Consider the following 24,814-nt stretch of genomic DNA (forward strand, 5'->3'; position numbering starts at 1 on the left):
AGGCCACCATCAGTGGCCTATAAAATCAAGCGGCTCTTGCTTTTTCAAATCAATCTGTTGTTCGCATTCTACTTTGTAGTTAACTTTTGTCGCCACTGATGATGGTCTGTATTATTCATGCTGAAATATATTATTACTTATCGACACAGATCGCCATCTACCTACTATTCACCATTTGTATTTTTTGTCTATAAATAGAGTGTGTTCTCAAGACCGGTTTGCCTGTAACTCCTTTAAATAAAACTAAATAATAAAATTTAAATAAAACTCATTTATTCCTAAAGTCCTAGGAAGATCTCCTTCAGTAATAAGTAACTTTTTGGGAGATCAAAGGCAAACGGACTTCATACTTAGCATTCACTAATATCTGTGCCCATGATGATTTCATAGGCATCAAAGAGAGTGCTGTAGAAGAGCTTGCCTCTGAAAAAGATAGATCTCCTACCTCTAATACCTCATAAAAATGCCTAGAAAAAAGTTCCTCTAATTGGCGACTAGGATCAAATCTATAACAACCATTTTTCCTTCCACAGAGTATAAGATATTGAAGATACACAATATTTTCAAAGATAACTGTAACGTTATAATAAGGAATTCCCTTCGTAGTGTTGTGGCACACAACCACTATGTATGAAGATGCTATTTCCACAGGGTTATATAGACATCTTGGGATATGTGTACCAGGGTTTCCCAAATTGTGTTCCACGGAACATTGGTGTTCCGCGAGAAGTGATTAAGTGTTCCGTGAAAAATTATCAAAACTAATACTAATATAAGCATGGAATGTTTTAAATGCAGCGATTCTAACCAAGGTGTTCTGAAAAAATTTCAGGAATTTGTGAGGTGTACCGCCATAGGAAAAATTTGGGAAACACTGGCTTATACTAATTCCCTTTTCGTCTTACAGAGGGAATAGGCAGTATTCCTTTTTTTTTGGGGGGGGGGTAATTGTTAATCAACTGCTGTTCATCTTTGGCATCTCTCAGAACGTGAATGAATGTCTTCCCCTACTATGATGGAGTATCTAATGCTAAATAGTATTTCTGTGTGTGTGTGTGTGTGTGTGTGTGTGTGTGTGTGTGTGTGTGTGTGTGTGTGTTCGAGGATTGATTTTGCTAAGCTGCAGGATTAAAAACTCGACTTTCTTGCAGGAGAATTTTTTTTCCCTGAGAAATCCCTTTATTTATATGGTCTATTTGTATTGGTATTCAGTTACTAAGAAGCTATTCAAGCATTGTTCATAATCATATATAATAATTATTGTTATAATACTAGTTGACACCTCCAAGGAGTCAAAGGTCTCATCGAAAAAGGTCATTCTACTCTACTACGAACAACTCACGTCGCTACTACTTAATCCACCAACTATAGATAATACCGCATCCATCATTTATGTACAACGCCATCTACCGCTCGCTACCGAGAGAATTGTTGTCTGTAAATGGCGTCTGTTCTTCTTGCCAATTTGTCTGTATGCGACATGAAAAACCTGAGTTTCCAGGATGATGATGATAATAATAATAATAATAATGATAATGCTACCACCGTTGAAGAATGGCTAATTCATCTTCAGTTGAAGAAGTCCATATATAAAGATTCCTCTCGTTACGATGAAAGTCGAACTCACGTCCATTCAAAATGAAGGAGGCAATGTACCATCGTTCTTCCAATTGCGCTACAACAAGGGCCATTAAATTATTGAAATAGAATTAATTAAATTAAATCAATTGAATAAATTCATTTAAAATATAATTATTTAAGTAATAATCTCTCTACAGTGATATATCGGAATCCGTAACAACTGCTTGTGAGGAAGTTCCAAATGTTTCCTCGATGTTCGAAATACGTCTGTTCCGAAAGCAGAAGTGTCCTTATATATTTCGATGGCGTGAAATTATAATCTATAACTTGTTATGCAAAACTATTATGCATGAAAAAATATCGTCTGGTATGCTGCAAGTGTTTTGTCGCCAGCGTACACCATATTACTGTATACATAATAACTTCTCGGAATTTCTTTCACTTGAGATTTCGATACTTCAGGAAGCATGGTCTTGGTGTAAAAACACCCGTGAAGAATTATATACTCGATTTATAAGAAGAACAAGAAATCCATGTATCTGCACTAAATCTTCCATAGTGTGTGTGTGTGTGTGTGTGTGTGTGTGTGTGTGTGTGTGTGTGTGTGTGTGTGTGTGTGTGTGTGTGTGTGTGTATAAACTATTAGCGCAATTGGAAGAACGACGTTCGATTGGAATAGGAGTTCAATTCTCGTCGCGACGGGAGGAATCTTTATCTGGACGATTTCAATCGAAGGTGAGTTAGCCGATCTCATACGGAGGTAGCAGGGTTTTTCTCCAGGAAACTCGGGTTTTTCATCCCGCATACAGACAAATCGGCCCTTCAGAATACACGCAATTTACAGACAAAAAAAATACTAGTTGTTGTTGTGGTGGGGGAGGTGTGCGGTAGACAGCGCTTGTATATGGTTGACTCTGGGGATTTTTATCAGTAGTCACAGAAATTGTCAGTTGTAGGCTTTTATTTTATTATATTATTTTTTTTTTTAGAACTAGTAAATTTATCTTGCAAGAATTATTCAAATAAGAATGTTCTTCAGTTTTCTGTGAGTGATAAGTATGGTAATGCATTGTTTTAATTGTTGCACTTATCGAAAACTATTAATTAAAAAGTAACACAAAATAAAGTAAAACAAAATATTATTCAGATTTTAACTTATTATCAAAAATAATCTCAGCATCTCGATATTATCTGAGGACTAATACATGGCCTAGCCCTTTTGGTGGTTAATGAAAATGCTTAAAAACTTTTGGCAGTCTATTCATGTTTCTTTTTTATTCTACTTACTTTTAGATTTTCTTCCGCGATTGCTGTAAGAGGATGAAGATTTGGATGAACTTGAGAAATCCTCGTACTCAAAACCGTTTTTGACACTGCTGTTAATAATTACAAACACGGGAATGTTTTTGCACTTTGGAATAATCCTGGGGCAATATAATTGCTCTTCTTAATTCATTTAAGATCACTGGAAGTCAGAACCTTAAAAAATACATCTTCGTGATGAAGCTGTTTAGCAGGATAAATTATCCATTGATATAACCAAATTGGAAAAAGTAACGTTTGCGCTAAGATTGTAATGCCATACCTTGAACTAGACAGGGTTTTTCAACCCGGGTTCTGCGAGATATCGTGATTGAAATAAATAAATAATTAAATAAATAAAATAATAACAATAATAAAAACACAAATAAAAAGAAACATTATATATATATATATATATATATATATATATATATATATAATGTTTCAAAATTTATAAAGTTCAAAATTTTTTTTGAATTTCTTTATAAAGTTCAAAATTTTTTAACAGCGGAAACTTAAAAACAAAACAAAACATTGATAATGGAAGGATATACGGGCTTTTCTTTATGTACTAGAATAAAAGGCAGAAAGAAGCTGAAGATCACGCTATGGCATGATGCTGTGATCTCGGAAATATGAGTTTCTTAGTGCAACCATTAGTTTGCTGCTTAATGAACAAAATCAACGTTGTTCATCTTAGTTTGTATTATATTTAATGCATTCTTCTAATGTGTATACAGTGTATGCGTGTATGTGTGTGCGCGCGCGCGCACGCGTGTGTTAAAGGGATATAACATATCCATTATATATGATATTAATCATATATAATAACATATCCCAATGATTGGAATTCATTCTTACTTTCGAGAAAAATCTTTATTATAACTCTAAATAAATAAATAAAGCTGTTGTAAAATTCATGACAAGTGTGTTTTACGTGTTTATGCTATTTTTATTCTTTGTCATATAAAGTTTAATGTTTAAATATGTTACATATAGCATTCAAAAATTATAATCAGTAATGAAATATTATCTTTTTGAGGACAGCAAAGGTCCTTAAAATTCTTCTTCTGTTTACCTAACAACTGAAAGATCAGATACACTTCCCGCCTATTTCGAAGTGGTAGAGTCCACTTATTGCGAAGCTCTACATGTATATGGCGCGCTTGTGATGCTCCGTTTTCTAAACGCCGGCGAGGGCTGTTCCACTAAGAGGTGTTACTGCGCTGCCTCCGTCGATTAGACCGCTGCAGTCAGCTATAACTGAAGGCATGAGGAAAGGTTGACGTATGTTGACGAAAGTGATGTACCGAGAATTGTAAACTACTACAAGCATGGAGTTTATTCTAGAGAAATATTGAAATATTGACGGAAGAAACCTTTTGAATGAAGTCACAATAACCTACGCAAGCAAGTGAAAATCTGTTTGGCCTGTATGGTTGAGTAAATCCACGTGGTGGGAAGGCTGAACTTCTCAGCAGCTCCGTAGAACGTTATGTACTAGCAGTAAATGAAAACTTTGGGAAATTTCTTTATTATTAATTAACCATTTGCTGTAAAACTGGTGACTAATAAATACTCGTGGTCGAGGTAAATTCTTTTAGTGGCAAATTTTTAAAACAAAACCAAACTTTTCCCTCTCCAATACAGTATCATTTGCTATTGATTTAAAGAATTCCGGTTGTATCGTAACTGGAAATGTTCACTTCTTATACCATCGTGGTAACTGGATTTGAAAATCAGTTCGTGAAAAGTTTTCAGATCATAAGGACACAAATATTTAGGGGACGTATAAGTATTGTTGATTGTTGCTGTCTGCTTCAGTAATACCGTTTTTGTAGGGAAAGTTTTTAGAAAGCATGTTATTATTTGTGTGTATTAGTTCCTGTGAGAGCTATGAAATTTATTCACGAAATCATTATAAATAAACAGAAAATGTCTTGCAGTATGTTACTTTACAAACTGGAATGTTCGATTTTTTTTAAATGCTTGTGAATTGAATGTAGTTAGTTTTAAAAAAAACAACAAAACTGTTGCCTCATGATACAAGTGTACAAGCAAACATTTTCTCTGTTGAATTTAGTTTGCTTATGGAAATATTTTAGGGCGAATTGAGCTGCTTTATTCTTTACTTTGAAACTGGAATTTTTCTACAGTTAATGTTTTAAAGCTTTTAGTGATATGATTTTTCTGTTGGTTTCAACTTTGGAGGCTTGTAGGCAAGAATATCTTACCTCCAGTGTTTGATGATACAAGGATTCACGGTGATTACTGGTATATAAAGATAAAATATAATTGTAAAGGAATGATGCATTATTAAAGTACAGAAATCTGAAGCTGTGATTTACAAATAAACGCAGTCATTGTTAATATTGAATTATTTATAGCTAGTGTAGTGTCAAATGAAGCAAATGTTTGGTCAGCCTATTCCAGGTGGTCCTCCAGGTGACCCCTTTTATTCTTCACCTTTTTCCTCCTATTTCAGAAGGCATACTCCTTACTTTGGGCAGCCCGATTACAGGATATACGAAATGAATAAACGGTTGCAACAACGAACAGAGGTAAGTATTTCATTTTTTTTTTTTTTAATTGAACGTATAGTTCTAAGATTAATATTGACAGTAGTGTAGTGAAAACAATGAAAGACAATCTACTCTTGTTCTATCTAGGGCTAGGGTAGCAGCTTTGATTTTTTTTCCTGCATATATATATTTTCCAGCAGGTGATCCAGGACATCCATCCTTGGTGCATGCCACACTCGCTACGCTGCAATATTGAGATTCTATTCCCCCCCTTTGGCAAGACTGCATGTGGAGGGGTGAGTGGGAGAGGATTAGTTATAAAGCCTGAGAAAAATGTGTTTCTGCCGTTCTCACCTAATATCGCTGATAACAGAGTACTAAAAGCACCCCTACAACTGTACTATGGATCCCTTTGCTCAACCCTGCCGTTTTATAGATTTCTAACATGAAAGTTTTGAAATAAAATACTTGCTTGGCTTGTTGTGTATAATTAATTAGAACTTTTGTGTTTTTAAATATTTTATTAATTTTTGGTTAATTAATAACATATGACATTTAGATATTTTCCACATGGCTTTCTTACAGGTTTTTAAACCTTAGATTCTCTTTTGAGGTGAATAATTTTTGCCTTTGCAATCTCTTTGTAAACTCTGGCATGCTTACAATGAGTTTTTGTGAGAAAATGAATGAGAAATCATATTTCTCATTCATCCGATGTAGTAACTTGTAGAATTATGTGGTCATACTTTCAGTATTGTATTAATATGTAGTTCTAGTGGTTTTGATCTGAGTAAATGTAGATTGTTTAGTTGGCTATAATATAATATTTTGTGTATACAGTTTACCATATCCTATGTTATAGCAAAAATTGAAGATCTGTGCTTATCAGAATACAGAAACAACAGGAAAAATGTGGTTGTAACAAGGTGGTTTCAGACCACTTTATTTCATAAGTCACTTAAAATACTTCTGGTTAGAAACATTGCATTGTTTAGTGAATTTTTTTTTTTTTTTTTAATGATGATAATCCTATTAACAAAAGGTTTCAGGTCTACTATAGGTTAAGTCAGGTTATTTAAATATTTCTAGCAGGAATATTTAAATAACCTGACTAACGTGCATAAATAAGCATAATATATTATGTTAATAATTCTATGATCTAGGAATAAAGTCTGCCTGTTTTTTTTTTTTATCATAAATGCAAAGGGTGTAGTTCAAATATAACTTTATAACCTTTTAGCCAATCACTTAAGACAGGCATTAAATTTCCCATTTGCTGTTGGGCCATCCAGTTGTTTCTGGCTCTTGGTAATCTTGTGAACAAAGACTCTTCTTCTCACTCATCTCTTGTCTTTTATTTCAGCAGTTGTAATTTCAGGTTGGTAAGTTCCTTCATGGTGTTCATCCAATTCTTTTGCCATCTTCCTCTCCTTATGCTCTCAGTCTTCCCCAACATAATGGCCTTTTCTAATGATTCATCTGTTTGTGTAATATGCCAAAAGAAAATGTGCATATATTTTTCTCTTATTCCACATTTATTCATAAAAATAAAAAATAAAAAAAGTTACTGTCATACTGGATGAATATTAAAATGACACGGACCTCAATATTGTAAGTCCAGTATGACCAGACTTGCAATCAGCTCAAGCAAACTTGTCAAATAAAATGGAAAAGAACTACAAAGAATAGTTGACTTATTTAAGAATCAACTGAATCAGTTATTTAGAAATCAGTTATCTGACTTCTAAAGTTCTTAGGTGAGAACTTTAGTAGATCAGCCTTTCCTTATATACTCATATATGGGGCCAGTGCAACTCGCTAATCAACTAAGGTAATGCCTAGGAGCTACATGTTTGGAGGGTGGCAGAAACCATTAAAATTATATCACAACCATAAAAAAAAAAACTGCTCTTTTATTACACATTTCCTAAAATTTAGGGGTGAATAGTGCTTGCCTGAGGGCAGCAAATGCCCTAACAATGGTCCTACTTGTATACCCAGATATTCATATCGGAATTGAGCACCCATATATTATTTTCCTGTACCTCTGTGTGCCTTTTTGTTAGTAACTTATTAGTTCTTCTGTAAGATGCTATGATAACAATAAGACATTGCAGTAATCTGTAAAAATTAATTTTTTAATTTATTATAGCAGCATGAATATCTGCATTAACAGATTTCATTGATCCATTATAGGAGCTTCTGTGGCTCAGTCAGTTTTAACAATGCCCTGTGGTTGGAAAGACTGGGATTTGAATTTCATCTAGGACACAAAGAAACTTATCACTAAAAAAAAAAACACACGTACTAACCATGATGATAAGTTTTAATATGTAAATATTTCATCTCAAGTATCTTGGGACATCAGTACAGTAATTCAAACAATACTAGGAATAACACACAAAGAAACTTATCAGGGCTTTTCAGTTGAAGGTGAGTTAGCCTCCCACAAAACTGGAAAACTGGCCAGAAAAACACACTTGCAATTGACAGTCAAAATACACTATGCAGATAGGATTAACTGCCTTATCACAGCAATTAGATTTCAAAGAAGACAAGTGACTTGGCTGTGATAGGCCATTGTGCCTAACATGCAGTGGGAAAATGTGATAAATCCACTACTACAGATGTCAAGCCTTAATCTAATACTGCACAACATAGATCTCTATTCCTTCTCACTTATGTAAATTTATTTTAGTATTTTGGTGGGATAAGGATTAGATAATCTGGAAATTCTGCTATAATAATATTTTCAAGCCATTTCTGGTCTCCAATAAGCAAGCTCGTGATGTCACATTCAGGTGAGAGCACAAGCCATCTTGCATGAATGTGGCAGAGAATTAATTTATTTGTACAATATATTTAATGATATTCATTTCTGCACTGGTATTCAAACTCAGTAAGAGCACTTGTGTAATCCATTTAGCCACCTGGCTACTGTATGGTGGCCATCACACAGGCAAATTATCAATTAAAAAGTTACATTACTAATGCATGACTGATGCTTCACAAAGCCATGCCCCCCCCCTCAGTATCATATTATTATTCTCCCATTGATGAATTCTTTTTTTTTGACCAACTTTTCCTGTACTTTTACCGCCACCCTCGAAGTACTGATTGGTCTGATTTACTACCACAGATATAGATTTTATGCAAAGGAAGTGCTTTGCCCTTTTTCCACTCTCTTGGTACTTTGCCAGAGCTGAGACTTAAATAGTCAGAAGCATTGCAGTTCCCTTGCACATTCTCTTAAAATGCTAGCTGATATCCCACAGTTGTATTTGCATCAGATCTTAGCTGGCCAAGTGGTTAGCGTATCCGCTCTCCAGCCAAAAGGCTGCGGGTTCGAATCCCACCGTGGGCATGGATGTTTGTGATTGTCTGCGGAAAAACTAGTGGTGGTGGTCGGCAGTAGATGGCGTTGGTGGAGAGAGAGCTGTAGAGCAGGTGCCCTCCCTTGATGAGTCTATGGACTCCCTGGAGGTGTCTAATAATAATAAATAATAATATAAGTACCTCCAGTTCATCAACCTCTGTTCTTACATCAGTCCCTGTCACTTCTGCCATAACAATATCTTCACTTGGATGATATACCTTTGCAAATAGGTCATCGGTAGCTCAAAAATTTCATCTCACCCCTCTACCATCTGCACTCATTAGTTATTTTTCCATTTCTTGCTACATAATGAAAAAATTCCATGGGATTTCCTTTTGCTTGCTTGGCTAATTTCTTCTCATAATCTGATTTTGCCTTCTTTACCATTCTTTTGTCACCTTTCTTGCCTTGACCACCTTTGTACTGTTCATGAGTTAGCTGGTTACTTTTCTCTTTAATAAGTTTTTGACTTCCTGGAGATTGCTTTAGAAAATAAAGCACTTAAAAGTAAAGTACATCTTTTCCTTCATGCTTGCACAGTGAGCAGAATACATTATGAAAAATTATGGAGACAACTACTGTGTTAGAGCAAAACTTTAGTTTAATATAAACCAAAATGAACATTCGACGTTTCACTGGTCACATGTCTTCCCTCAGGCAGTCTATCCTTTAGTTTACTGCAAACCGACACATACTGGCCAATATATATATACGTACTAACTCATATCGCCACCCTTCGCAAAAATATAAACCAAAATGAACATTCGACGTTTCACTGGTCGCTTCCCTCAGGCAGTCTATCCTTTAGTTTACTGCAAACCGACACATACTGGCCAATATATATATACGTACCAACTCATATCGCCACCCTTCGCAAAAATTTGGAGTCATTTAACACCCTTAAAAACAGAGCCATAGCAGTTTGTTGTGATGAACAAGCTCTTAAACAAGAATTCAAGATTATTAGCGACACATTTATAAATAATGGCTATAAAAAAATACTATTAATAAAGTTCTTCATAAAACTTCATCAAAAAAGAATATAGATTACAGTAAAACCATAGCTATCCCATACATTAAAGGGTTATCAGAAAAAATCAACAGAATCCTACACCATTATAATCTTAATGCCACTTTTAAACCACACGTAAAATTAAAATCTACTGCACCTGTAACTTGCCTTATATTGATGAAACTAGACGTACAATCCCTATACGTAAAAATAATTAAATATAACAATTTTGGTGAAGCAGGCCTCTCAGATCATGCTCTCAACACCCTACACCAAATTGATTGGAAAAGTACCTGCTCTTTACATCATACAAAAACCTGATATGAACGAAAAAAAAAATTTAAAGAAGCCTGTGAAATTTTGATTAACCAGCCTAATCTCAACAATAATGGTGGAATAAAAATTCCAAGAATTTTGATGGCACATATTCAGCTTACTTAGTTTCCAGCAAACCCTGACTTTAGGACTAAGCAATTTTCAGCTTTTATTGGAAACTATTCCATACCACTTGGTTGGAATTTATATGTATACTTACATAAATATAAATTATGCATCTATAAACATGTTGCGCTCCAGACCAAATTTAATTTTGTAACCTAATAGATAATAATAGGAATAGGACTCTAGCTTTGATGTAGTAAAGGTTTTTTTTTCCACCAGAGGTCAGGCCAATAATTATTTTAATGAAATTAAACTAAAGTTTTGTTCTAACATTGTAGTTGTCTCCATAATTTTTCATAAAGTAAATCTCATCTGTTTCTGCTTTTGCCATAACTATTATAAACAAAAAAAAATTAACATTTATTTGGTAACTTTGATTTTGCTTTTTAAAATAAGTGACAGCAAATACAAAATCAAATGGAGTTTTCTGTATTTGCACATTTTTTATACAGTGTTGATATATTTTATCAGAATATATTTTAATGAACTTTTAAAGATTTTGACCTTTATTACTCAATTAGAGGACAGATAATATTTTTAATTGCATTTGGGTACTTTCCATGATGAGAAATAAACATTTTATACAGTTTACTTTTTTACTTCTCCATTTCTTGTATTGATAATCGCTATTAATATTCTCTCCATGTTGCACACTTGCAGCATTTAATGACTCTTGATTTATCACCAGAAAGAAATTAGATGATAAATTAGTGTTGATACCAAGAAATTCTGATCCTGATCAAAATTTCTCTGATTCTTAATATTTGTGCTTTGTCATTGACTTCTGTTTTCTCTTGCATTTTTATATTCTGTATTCTTTCTCATTGCTGTTTATGTGGTAACTTTGGAAATTTAGCCATCTCCAATCTATATCTAAGATGAATGACAAATGTTTACCATAAAATTACCATCTTTGTTGTTCACTTCAGTTCTTTCTATAATGATGGAGAAATCCATTTACAGTGAACTCTTAAAGTAGAGAAATCTGTCAGCTAATAAATAATTAACCAGTGTGGGTTCTTGCACTCTAGATTGACAAAAGATCACTGTGCCTTGCTATTTCCCTTTTGAACAAATATTATGGAAATATTTGACCAAACTCAAGAATTGCTTTTGATATTTGATTATTTACTACACAAGTGTAGTAAGTAAATTCCCATATTTATTATCTATCTTTTGACTTCTGTTTTTGGCCAGCTCTCAAAATTGTGATGGCAGATGGATCTTTATCCTTAAACATTGCTGATGATGATAGGTACTAAAAGTACAAAGCTGCATGTACAGGGACTGGATACTGTCCAGCTTCTTCTGCATTGGCTAGGCAGTGTCCCTATATACCATGACATCTTATATGCATATGGCAGAAATCATGGCTGGATGGGAAAAAATTGCACAAAACAAAAAAAATTCACACCCATAAAAACTTAAACAACAAAATTCTATAAAAAAATAAAAATGAATAAATAAAAAATTGCATCTGCTTCACATTAAAAGGATGGAAGGAGGACTTCTCAGAACAGTAATATAAGGTTAAGTTCCTGGAAAAAGGGATGGACTGTTAATGAGATGGATGGTGTGTGTGTGTGTATAGTGACTGATTTTCAGAGAGTTGAAGCCTCCAGAAAAGCATATAACAGGACTACATTGGTAGGCCTGGTGTGGCACATTGCAGTGACCATACAGCATCTATGGATGCCCTGTGAACAGATGGAATCTGTTTCAAGATTTCCGATATAAACGTAAACATTAATGATATGCACTTTTATTTACATTTACATCCATTAAAATTTCTGATATATATATGAGAGAGAGAGTGCATGCTCAACTGCACTCAATAACTGCTGCCTACCTCAACTATCCAAATTTTATCCTGGATAGTACACTTGTATTTATCAGATCTGGTATATACAATGGTATCCAAAAGCTAAGGACAAACTACATTTTTACCTATATATATATATATATATATATATATATAATGTATGAAAAAAATTTCATGACTACAGCCAATTGTGGACATTAATTTATTGCCAGCATATTAATAAATTATATTAAGCATGAAGCACCAAGTGATTCATGAGATCTTCATACAAACTGGCCCATTCCTTCAGAGCAAGGATAAGGTCTTGTTTGTTTTCTGGAGGGTAATTTCGAGCCTAAATGCATCTCCCTGTTGTGTCCAAACATGTTCTATGAGATTGAGATCTGGAGAGCATGCTGGCCACTCTATTTGATTAATATCTTCAGTCTCCAGAAGTATCTCCACTGCTAATCTGTGATGTGGTGTGGCATTGTCATCCATAAAAATAAATTCTCAGTGTACAGCACTGCAGAACAGTCAAACATGACATTGAAAAACTTTGCAATATCACCCACCAGTCATGGTCTCTTTTTCTAGCACTCATAGCATTCCATTAAACATAATGCCTCCCACACCATGACCCCCCCCAGCAACCCTTGTAAGCAGCGCCAGATGGTAAGCAGCGCCACTTTATGCCAGAAATTTTCATCTAATTCTTGTATATAAGCTTATGCTTTGATTATACATAACTTTTAATCTTTCAGAAAATGACGACGTATACTAGAATATTAATTAAAAACTTTAATCAATATCTTCCTATATTTTGGAAATGTTACATTGCCATCTTCAGGAATTACAAAACAATGATATATATATAGGCCACACATGGACTATTGTGCCCAGATTTGGTCACCGGGTTTTCAGAAGGATGAAGAGATGTTGGAAAGGGTCCAAAGGCAACTGACTAAGGTAGTTTCTGACCTCTGGAATGTTGAGTATGAGGAAAGATTGAGAAGATGTAATTTGCAGAGTCTGGTGGAGAGAAGGAAGAGGGGAGATATGATAGAGACCTTCAAGTTGGTAAGGGGTTGTTATAAGATCAATGGTGGAGAAGTTCTACAGAGAATAGTGGGAGATCAGGGGAGAACCAGAGGTCATCCCTGGAAACTATATAAAGAGGGTATGAGTAGGGGAGTGAGAGGCAGGTTTTTTTCGTGCAGAGTTGTGAATGATTGGAATGCCTTGCCTGAGAGTGTGGTGTCTGCAAGGAGTTTGAGCTTGTTTAAGACACGGTATGATGAGATGTGTGTGTGATAAAAGGACCTCCCAGATGAGTCTTTGACTCCATGAGGTCTTGGGAAATAATAATAATATATATGTATGTGTATATATATATATATATATATATATATATATATATATGCAGGCATTCACACTAAACAAATGAGGCTGAAGAAAGGCAACTGAAGTCAGTCTTAGATTCCTAAAGGAGCCCATTAAGAATTTAGTGGGCTAAATTGAGTTATCTTGGCTGTTGGGTTGATCTTAAAATGTGAGCTTCTCAAATTTGGGGCAGTCTCATGCAACCAAATTTGTTGAGGTTTGGGAAGTTTGTTCCTTGAATCGGCATCTAAAAATCTTTCGTACTTGTACTTGCTGCGGTTCAATGAAGTGGCCTTCTTCCAGCATATTCTGTGGTGGATGTCCAATGCATGATCAGCAAGACTCATATTGGTGGAACCGAATGTAGTCTTGTGTTCAGATATCCTGATATTGGCTGTCCTATCCGTTTGGCCCTATTAGGACAGTTTGCAACTGCAAGGGACCTGGTATGCTCCAGATAGGTCTAGGGAAGGTTGCTGGTCTTTGGAGTGGATAAGAGAAGTCAATTTCTTATGTGGTCTGTAACTAGTTGTGAGGTAATATTTTTGTTATGGATTTTTTTAATGGATTTTTGTTAGTTTTTTGGATGTACCCCAGATATATGGGATGGGATGGTGATAGATTTAGAATAATCTCTGTTATTTACTGGTTTTAGTATTTTTTTGGGGACTGTAACCATTGGCTAAGAAGGTGTTAAGGATATGGTTAAGTTCAGTAGTTAGGACATCTGAACTGATTAATTTTGTCCTGTTATATGGGGTTTTTATAATCCCATATTGTTGGGGGGGGGGTGACTGCTGGTGAATGTATCTAACTGTATGTGTGGTTTTCTGTAAACAGAAAGCCAGGGAATTCAGCAGGCTGGTGTGTAATCAGAATGTCTAGAAAAGGGAGACTTGTTTTCCTTTTCCAAGGTAAACTAGATCCTGGGGTGTTGATTGTTTCAGTGTGTTGAGAAATTGTGGAGTGTATCCACACCATTCAGTCAAATAGCAAACATATCATCCACGTAGCGTAGCCAAACAGTGGGTTTATGTGGGGCAGAGTTTAAGTCTTCTTCTTCAAAGGTCTCCATAAAGAAGTTGGCCAGGGGTGGATAGAGTGGAGAACCCATGGCCACCCCCCCCCTCTATCTTTTGCCAAAAGAAAATTGCCTGAGTTCATGTTGAACTGAAATGGGGCTGAGGTATTAGGAGGAAGTAAAGTTTTTAATTAACATTCTAGTTATACATTGTAATTTCCTGAAATTAAAAGCTATGTGTCATCTAGAATTGGAGGAAAGACTAAAACAACTCTCATTTGAAGAGTAATTAGCCCATTGTGGTGTCTTGTCCAGTTTTTATAGATACAACACACCACTGAAAATGTGTTCTGCTGTGGATAAAGGGATGCAGCCCACAGGCCTTTGGGAATATAGGCCTATTTGTTGCAGATGCCTTGCAACAGTTTGTCTACAAGCTGACTTCACATGGTGCGTTGATTAAGTTTTGCTGTTATATTCAAAAATCTGTCTTTATGATCCATGATAGAGTGAGGGTGACCTTTTAGCAAAGGTCTGGGACACATTCCATCGGTTTGAAATGCTGCCAGAGCCAGGATACAATGCTATGTGAGATTCCAAACTCTTACAAAGTCAGTAATTCTGCAGCCTTCAAGCTTTCCAGTAATTCTTTCCCATGTGAAATCTGAGACATAAGGCATCCAAGCATGGGCATCCATGGAAAATTTTCCAGGAAAGGGGGGGGGGGTGCAAAGCTTGGAGATAAATAATTACATCAATTAATTTTTATTTAATTTTTTGGTTTTTTTCACAAGTTGATCCAGGGGGGACAAGTGCTCTGTGTGACCCTCTCTGTGGATGCCCATGCATCCAAGTTTGTAAGTTTATTCCTTCACAAGAAGCTCTTCCTTCAAACACAGTTCACTTCACACAGCCTTTTGCCTTTTATCCTGTTGAGTGCTACCATGTGACTCCTTTGTCTGCGGTTCAAAAATTGAATGTGTACCCGCTTTCTACTCAAAGATATCAGTTATACAAATTGCTACAAGCTGATTCATCTGAATTTGTGGTTGTAATCTTCAGAAATAGTGTCATCCTTCGGTTTTTGACACCAGTGTAATGTATCAGGCTTTAGTTTGCTAAATCCATCAGCTGCTCTAGCATCTGATTATTTTTATCTGAAAATTGAATTTCTGCAGTTATTACCCTTAGAGTGAGGCCATCTTCCTTAGAGATTTCAATCTTTGTAATTCAAATTGGCTTCTCTTCTAACATCACAGATCAATCTGCCAGAGATGTAGTTGGTAATGATTTAACACATTGTCCATCTACCAGTTAGAATACTTATGAATCATCATTATTCTCCCAACACTACAGCATTTGTTAAAAATTCATGGACAAATCCAAATAAGTTTCAAAGGTCTAAATGCAGAAAACTTGCCTCATTTTCAAATGATGGCTTTTTTAAAAAGTTTTTTTTTTCTTTTCCTTCTTGTGGCCATTGGAAACAACTTTAGCTCTTTCAGTCTTCTACATATCTTACATCCTGATGATGCCATGCTAACATCATCCAGAGGTATGATTTTGTTAAAGGTTGGTCTTGCCTTATATTTTATTAACTTTTTATAATAGAGTGACAGCTGAGTTGGACAAGGGGAATGGCTACACAGTAATACTGCTGGATTTTGCTAAGGCTTTTGACAGGATTCCCATCGAATACTGTTACACAAATTAAAACAAATGGGGATGGATATTAAACTGGTGATGTGGATAAGAGAATGGCTCATGGGCAGATACCAAAAAGTAGTGTATGGAGGAGCAGAGTCCAGGATGAAGCAGGTAACCAATACTGTGCTTCTAGGCTCTCGGCTCTGTGCTTGGACCATTATTGTTTAATTTATACATAAATGATTTGAAGGGAGATATTCAGTTGTTTGCTGATGATGCAAAGTTGGGTAGTGCATTAATTAACGAAGCTGATGTAGAGAGCTTGCAAAATGATTTAAATAAGTTGGCTTGGATGTTAGTTCAATGTGGAAAAGTGTAAAGTTATGCATTTTGGGATTAAAAGATTACAAGGTGTGTACCAGATTGATGGAAAAGTACTCCAAGAGATTGAAGCTAAGGACTTGGGGGGGGGGGGGTGTTAGTGGATAGAGAGTTAAAGTTCAAAGGGCATATTGCTGATGTGTTCAAGATAGCTCATAGGATTACTTGGTTATCGAAGAACATGCCAACATGCAGAGATAAAGAAGTTATTATTTCTCTTTATAAGGCATTGATACGTCCACATTTGGATTACTGTGCTCAGGTCTGGTTACCTGGATTCCTCGGAGATGAGGAAGGGGTAGTAAAGATTCAGAGGCAAGTGACCAAGTTGGCGAGTGATGTAAGGAATGCTCCCTACATAGATTGATTGAGAGTTTGTGGATTATAGAGGTTGGTTGATAGCTGGAGAAGAAGGGATATGATAGAAACATTTAAGTTACTAAAAGGTTTTTATAAGATTGATGCAGGGGAAATATTTCAGCATTGGAAGAACAAGAGGTCATCCCTGGAAATTAAGAGGTGGTTAACAGGAGTGTGAGGATTAGATTTTTTGTTTGAAAAGTGGTGAATGAACGAATGGAAGGCATTGCCTGACTCAGTTGTGAGTGCTTCATCTGTCACTGAGTTCAACAAGAGGTAATAGATATTGGGTGGATAGTTGTGGTCTCCCACAATGAGTTGACTCCATGGAGATACTGGTATAATAACACTCTCTACATGCCTCCTCTGATCTTCTACCAGAGAAATATACCAGGAATTTTTCATTGGTCTGTTTCCTGGTCCAAATGGTATTCCCTCCTCCAGTTGTAGGGCCCAAAATTTGTACTCCAGAATTATATCCTTACTATATTATCTGCTCAAGTTGTCACTTTCTGCTGTCATCTATAAATGTCACAAATTACATTATTATCCCTATTCTCATTGCTCTCAAGCAATAGAGAAGAACATGATATGGATTTTGCCGCTTTTGTTTTACGGAAGATTTTAGCATGTTTAAAGGTAAGTAAGGACACAAACCATCAAAAGGTTTTGTAATATTCATGTTTGCTCTTGGCATTTGATATAGTCTGGCATAGAGCCTTCCTTACTAAGCATTTTGTGGTTTTTGTCATCAGTGTTTTCTTCTCTGGTTATTCACTGCATGTCATAGTGGATGGTTTCTGTATCAGTGCTGGGGTATCCCAGGGCTCTTTGTTTTATCTATACTCTATGCATTAATGAACTTTCTCACTAACTTGAATTCTATCCATAGTTTTTCTGATGACAATACATTCTATTCTTCTATATTCAGTCAACTTTGCAGTGTTTGATTGATTCAAGTTCTTCAGTGATATATATTTAGGACAGAAGGTATTAACTGCAACTGGAAATATCAAGGAGTGATAGATTGTAAGGTAGTACCATCTGCATAAGAATACCAGAATGAAACATTGTACTGCAGACCGGTTTGCATTTCTGCAGTGATAATTAACATTTTGGAAAAGTTAATAAGAGGCTGATGCACACAATTGAGTTGATAAGATTCTCTAGAGCAAAAGTGTGTTATTTGATCAGGCTAGTTGCACATCATAATCCAGTAACCACCATCATCATCATGTGTCGTCTCCGTCCAGGATTACCATGATGTGACTCAGGATTGACTACAAGCATAAGGTGAGGAAGAGATAGGGACCATATCTCTTCCACATTGTTGTAAGTGTCCATGGCTATAAATTTGTGTGTTTGGGCCATGTTCTGAGGAACAAAAAAATCCCGAATTTCTGTGTGAAAAAAACCCTTACCTCCGTTTGAGACTGGCTAACTCACCTTTTAGTCGAAAGAGACCAGATAAAAGTTCATCGCATCACAGATGGGAATCGAACCCTGGTTTGTCTATACTGACTGAGCTACATAGGCTCACTAGTAACAATGTTAGTTGATAAAGAGAATGAATGCATAATAATATGAGACAGGTAGATGTACGAAAGAGTTGAAGCTGTTCCCAGTAGCCTAGCAAGGAAAAGAAAACTTGCTTCTCTTTTGGACCTTAATGATTCGAATTTATTGATAAATTTTTAACAAATGTTGTGGGCTGCAGCATAGAGTATGAATTAATTTTTATATCTAAAGCAAATCATTAGATAATGATAGAATTGGAAAAAGTTGAAATCATCTAAAGGCATGGAAGGATATGAATGATAAGCAGCCAAAGGAGGGAGAGAGAGAAACAAAATATAGAAAGCACTGAATCAAGGTAAGATACTGCATAACAACTATCAGTTAGGCATAATTGGTTATTTTTATAACCAATTTTGCCTACCTGATTATTGTGATAAAAAGGATGTGAAGATGATATGGAGATTCAATTATTAAATGTGCAATTGATGGCATTGTTACAACTTTGTGTTTTCTGGGTGCTAAAATCAAAAATTTAATAAATGTAATTGAAAAGCTGAAAAGTAAGAGATGTTTGCTTCTACTAGAACTACTGATTTGGCTGGCAATTCAGTGAGAGAGAGGAAAATAAAGCATAAAGCACTACTGGAAGTGAATAAATATATTACCTAGGTAGGATAACACAGAACTAAGAAGGGCTATGATAGGATCATTGTAGAAGGAATGGTTGCAAATTCTTGGATGTGTGGAGTGAATTTGAAGGAAGAAGGGATTTATATAAGAGACGGCCTGCACTTGAATATGTTTGGTATCAGGAATCTCAAGAAATTATTCATTAGTATGAGACCTAACACAAAGATACAGGGAATCTATGATGGGAGGAATTGTGCAAATCTGTGTGTAAGAGCTCAGTTATGCAGATATATTAATGATACAGATATGAATAATAGTCCTGTAATAGTGGTGATTTTGATGAAAAGACGATTGTGTGTTCATCCAGTTCAGACTTATTTAGTATTGGTATGAATGTCTGCATAAGTGAAGTATTCAGATATGAACAGAGTCTGAAAGTTGCCTAGCTGAGTCATGCAGACTCCAGTGGAACATATACATGAAAGCATGGAGGTAACTTTTGTCTATACACAAATGCTAGGAGTATAAGGATCAAAAGGATTGAGTTTGTTGCCTTAGTGAATATGTTGTGACCTCATTGGCATTAGTGAGACCTGGCTCTCAGAGGCAGATGTATTGAGTGTAAAGTGTACAGTATTTTTAGGAAGGACAGCAAGATAAGAAAGGAGCTATTTATCCTAACTGGATTCAAATCAGATGATTTGAATCCAGTTAGGATAAATAGCTGTGATTTGTAATAAAAGTTCCCATGTAGCAGTGAGTTTGAAGCTATTTAGCCTGAGTGGAGTCTAATATGATCAAATACGTGTTACTACTTACCTAGTGGATCAGTTGTTAGTGACGATGAAATGAATTGCCAAACAAACCTAATTGGTACTAAACGGTTAATCATCATGGACGACTTCCCATTCAATGTTTGGATTGGGAAGTAGTGAAATCTCATGAAAAGTATGAAACCAAATTTATTGATCTGTTGTGTGACAACTTTCTAAAGCTGCATGTGAGAGAAGTAACTTGAGGTCAAAGAGTGTCAGTAAAATGTGACAGTGATCATTCTGTTCTGATATAGTAAGTAGCTAATTGTATGGATATTCCATGGTTGTGCTGAATGCGAGTTCTTCAGTAAATGAGTTATAAGCATTGTGTGAATAATAGATCCCCCACAATGGATCTTCTCCTGAAGATCCATCGTGGGGGATCTATTATTCACACTGACTCCATGAAGATACCTGTATAATAATAGTAAATGGATACGTGTGAAATTAGTGACTCTAAAGACAGGCCATAAATAATAGTTTGTCACTTTATAGTATTTTGGTGATGTATCCACAAGGTAAATATCACAATGGATCTTCTGACTCATTTACTATTATTATACAGGTATCTAATGAAGATACCTGTATAATAATAGTAAATGGATACGTGTGAAATCAGTGACTCTAAAGACAGGCCATAAATAATAGTTTGTCACTTTATAGTATTTTGGTGATGTATCCACAAGGTAAATATCACAATAGAAGCAAAGCAACAGTCTTCAAATATCAGATGCTAGTTAGATTAATGGCATTCTTTAAGTTAATGAACCTTCTTTTTTTTTATGGATTCACTCTACTCTTATCCTAATATTTTCTAGTACATCTTTTTATTCAAGGTATCATCTGTAATTCTGCTCCTTCTCATTTCTTATTCAAACGCATATGTTATCTGAGGCATCATCTATAATTCTGAAGCTAGTCACTCCTCTGTTCACAGTTCAGCTATAAACTCAAAATTTTTAGTCTGTTCATTCCTTTTATTATCCCATTTTCTAAAATGAATAATCAACATGCTATTTGTAAATTGGAAGATTTAAGAGACGAGTATAATTGAAGTCCCTATCAAAGTGATCCTTATGCTGTAATGGATCTAGAATATGTTATCTGAGGCATCATCTATAATTCTGAAGCTAGTCACTCCTCTGTTCACAGTTCAGCTACAAACTCAAAATTTTTAGTCTGTTCATTCCTTTTATTATCCCATTTTCTAAAATGAATAATCAACATGCTATTTGTAAATTGGAAGATTTAAGAGACGAGTATAATTGAAGTCCCTATCAAAGTGATCCTTATGCTGTAATGGATCTAGAAAATTTGCCTAGAAATAATATACTGTATAATGTATTTATTAATAATATTTAATTTTAATACTTATTATTATTATGTGACACCTCCAAGGACTCATCGAGGGATGGCATCTACTTTACAACTTCCATCTCCACCACTCAATCCAACTACAACGAACTGCCTCATCTACAGCAATGCCATCTACTGCCTACTACCACCATTAGTATTTTCACAGACAATCACAAATGTCCATGACAGGATTCGAACCTACAGCCTTTTGGCTGGAGAGTAGGAACGCTAACCACTCAGCCAACCAGGCTGGCTATATTAGTCTTCTAATATATATTAATCTTCTTCTTCTTTCTGACATGGATTTTAGACCAGGTGGTCTGTTCCAGTCTCATGCCATCTCTTTTCTTGGTCTTCCAATTCTTCTTTTTCCTCTTATTTTTTTATCCATATAATATTTCCAGTAGTCTGCTGTTGTCCATTCTATTTAAATGTTCTATCCATTAGTGTTTATACTGTCTTAGTAATTAATTTGATTTTATATTTAGGGAGTGTAAAATATCTTCATTTGTTTTATGGTTCCACTTGGTATATCCAGCTGTTTTTCTGAGAAATTTCATTTCTGCTGTTTGAATTCGTTTTTCATTTTTCCTTTTTATGGTCCATATTTCACTTCTGTATAGTAAAATTGGTTTTGACAAGACATTGCCTAGTTTGATTCTAGTGTTTTTGTACTAGGGATGGCTTAAATATATTATTTATTATGCCATTTACTTTGACAATGTTTAATATTTTAGTGTCTGTCTACTATCATATGCAGAAGAAAACTTCTTCGATATGATAAATCACATCCCAAATATTTGAAAGTATTTACTTGTTCTAATATTTTATTATCTATCACTATTTTACTTCTTTTTGGTTTTTCTCCTTTGAATGCCATTATTTTTTTCCTTTAGATATTGTCATATTTAATATATTGATATTATTTTAATATACATAATTTTAATAAAAATGATTGAGACATAAGTTAATGTGGAGGAAATTTTTCATAGTTAGATGGAGGCAAGGGTAGAACTAGAAGCCATCCCTGGAATCTGTATAAGCAGGGTATGAGCATGAAGTGAGCAGGTTCATGGCCTGGAGAGTGATTGGTGAGTGAAATGTGTTGCCTGAAAGTGTGGTGAGTGCAGAAACTGTGAATGAATTTAAATAGGCACAGTTCAGTTCAATGATTTTTTTTTTTTTTTTTTTTTTTTTTGCACGAGAGAGTATAGACCTCTCACAATGAATCCTTTTGCTCTATGGAGGTCAGATGTTAATAATAATTATTATTATTCATGACTCCTCCAAGGAGTCAGAGAACTCATCGCAGAAGGACACCTACTGTAACTCTCCGTCTCCACCACTACACCAAACCTCTACTACCGATCATCTACTGTACAGCACCACAACTAGTATTTTTTGTCTGTAAATTGCGTTTGTTGTGAAGGGACGATTTGTCTGTATGCAGGATGAAAAACCTGAGTTTCCAGGAGGGAAAAACCCTGCTACCTCCGTATGAGATCGTTTAACTCGCCTTCAATTGAAAAAGTCCATATAAAGATTCCTCCCATCACGATGAGAATCGAACTTAGGCCTTTTCTAATCGAAGGGGTGCAACGTACCATCGTTCTTCCAGTTGCACTGTGGAGGCGCTTAATTATAATAATTATAAAAACTTCAATACATGAAGGAAATTATTACCAACTGAGGATAATAATAGGTTTGTTCTTTAATAACCGATAGCATGAGATCAAACCTAGACTTATGAGGATAATACTAAGTTTGATCTCATGTTATCATTTACTAAATGGAAAGAATAAATACTTCACAGCAGTGCATGTGAAGTATTTAAAATATACATCAAGTGATACAATATCAGAATGTATTCCTAGGGTTTGAAGAATAAACAGAATGGGAGTGAAATGGATGTGCAACCTTCTTAAGAGGTTCTTAAGAAAAAGATGTGGAAGGAATACCATGTACACAAGGATGTCAGTTATGAAAATTATAAGGTATATGCCAGAAAGATTACAACTATTGTACATCGTCATCAACATCGTCAAATTCCTGATATGTACCCTTGGGGGGGGGGGTGTAATATCTCCTACTGGTGTGTGAGCCATTGTAATATCTTCTGCTGTCTGCAATATTGTAAACGTATGGTTATCTCCTTATCTTTACATTAATATCTTTTAACTTTATCTTTTCTATCTTTTTTCTATTCCTAATTCTTTATAACTTTACTCTGATGCACTTTTTCTCTCTTATCCTTTCTCACTTTATTATACTGCGCTATGATTATCCACCTTCCATATTTACTAGTCGAATGCCTATGAATACTGGAAATTTATTTTGTCAGACTGCACCACCAATATATTCATTTCATTGGCATAAGACTAAATAAAACTTCTGGTAGATTTCTCTCTCTCTCACGAGAGAGGAAAATTACTAACCTTCAATCAGTAATTTTCCTCCAAATTAATCTGTTATCTGTCAAGACTCCAATATTATCAGATCTTATTTTTCTGGGTAAAAAGTGCCTTTTAAGGCACTTTTTACTGTGTCAACCCATCTATATCTTAATTTTCCTCTGGGTCTTTTCCTTACCAACCTAGCAAAGAACACTTGGTTTGTTACTCTTTCTTTTCCTATTCTGTTTAAGTGACCATACCACCTGAGAATAGCTCTACTAGCACATTCCTGATTTTCAAGGTGATACTGCCATTGATACTGTATGTTCATTCTACTAATCTTTCTCAGAACTCTCATATCAGAAGTCTCTAGTCTTTGACTGTAGTTTCAAATTCCCCAAACTTATGGGTAGCATCTTGTAAAATAGATGGGTTTTAAAAATGACACCAAAAAACTGACGGAACAATAGAACAGCACAACAACACACAAAAAAAAAACAGAACAATAGAAAATATTGATGATATAAATGAAGAAAAAGTAATGAAAGCAGGTGAAATTTCAACATTAAAAGGAATTATCTGAAAATCAACCAAGAAGTTTGGAGAAACCTTTTCAACAACTAAGACAGGAAAAGAGAACCGAGGAAAGAGAAAAAAATAACAGGAAGGAAAGTACTCTAAGTTTTCAATTAATGATAATGGTAATGATGATGGTAATAATAGTAACATGGTCATCATCATCAAATTCCTGATACATACCCTCAAGGGGTGTACAGGATATGATAGTATTACATGAAAAATTACACAATCACTAACCTCCTATCTACAATTTTCCTCCAAATCAGTCTGTTACCTGTCAAGACTCCAACATTATCAGATCTTATATTTCTATCTTCTAAGGCACTTTTTACTGTATCAACTAATGTATAGAAAGCTAAATGTGAGTATGAAAAGAAAGCTCAGTACACTAATTGCAACCCAAAAGAATCCTATCATTATGTCACAAGTAAAAGAAAGGATGAATGTAGAAGAATAATTCTTTCATGCAGATGGAGAAGAGATCATCCAACTAATGAGTATTATTACTTATTTACACAAGAACATATAGCATAAGAAATACTATATATTTGTTTAGAAGGCCATCTTAATATAGTCTGCTAAACAAATAAATAGTATTACCTATGCATTGTGTTTTCATGTAAATAAGTAATGTGGCACAAGTTTCTCTAAAAGAACAAATCGACTAATGAGTGCTAGTTTTTGCTAATGGCTATC

General features: G+C 35.1%; 1 protein-coding gene across 4 annotated transcripts in view; it reads left to right on the top strand.

Annotated features, from left to right (window-relative positions):
• Window positions 1-24,814, top strand: part of LOC150106194 (LIM domain-binding protein 2-like) — a 607,136-nt gene that overhangs the window by 159,560 nt on the left and 422,762 nt on the right. For 3 of the 4 annotated variants that reach the window (XR_016548352.1, XM_090393030.1, XM_090393031.1), the window contains exon 3: window positions 5,369-5,444. Coding sequence is in view for 3 of the 4 variants with exons in the window: in XM_090393030.1 (XP_090249156.1) it covers window positions 5,369-5,444 (76 nt within the window). In the remaining variant the exon portion in view is untranslated. Of the gene's footprint in view, window positions 1-4,091; window positions 5,445-24,814 lie in introns of those variants that run through there. The other variant, XM_090393032.1, reaches the window with a different exon arrangement.

The sequence above is a fragment of the Typopeltis vanoorti genome, chromosome 5 (assembly GCF_054136105.1).
Source record: "Typopeltis vanoorti isolate ZY-2024b chromosome 5, IOZ_Tvanoo_1.0, whole genome shotgun sequence".
Lineage (NCBI taxonomy): Eukaryota > Metazoa > Arthropoda > Arachnida > Uropygi > Thelyphonidae > Typopeltis > Typopeltis vanoorti.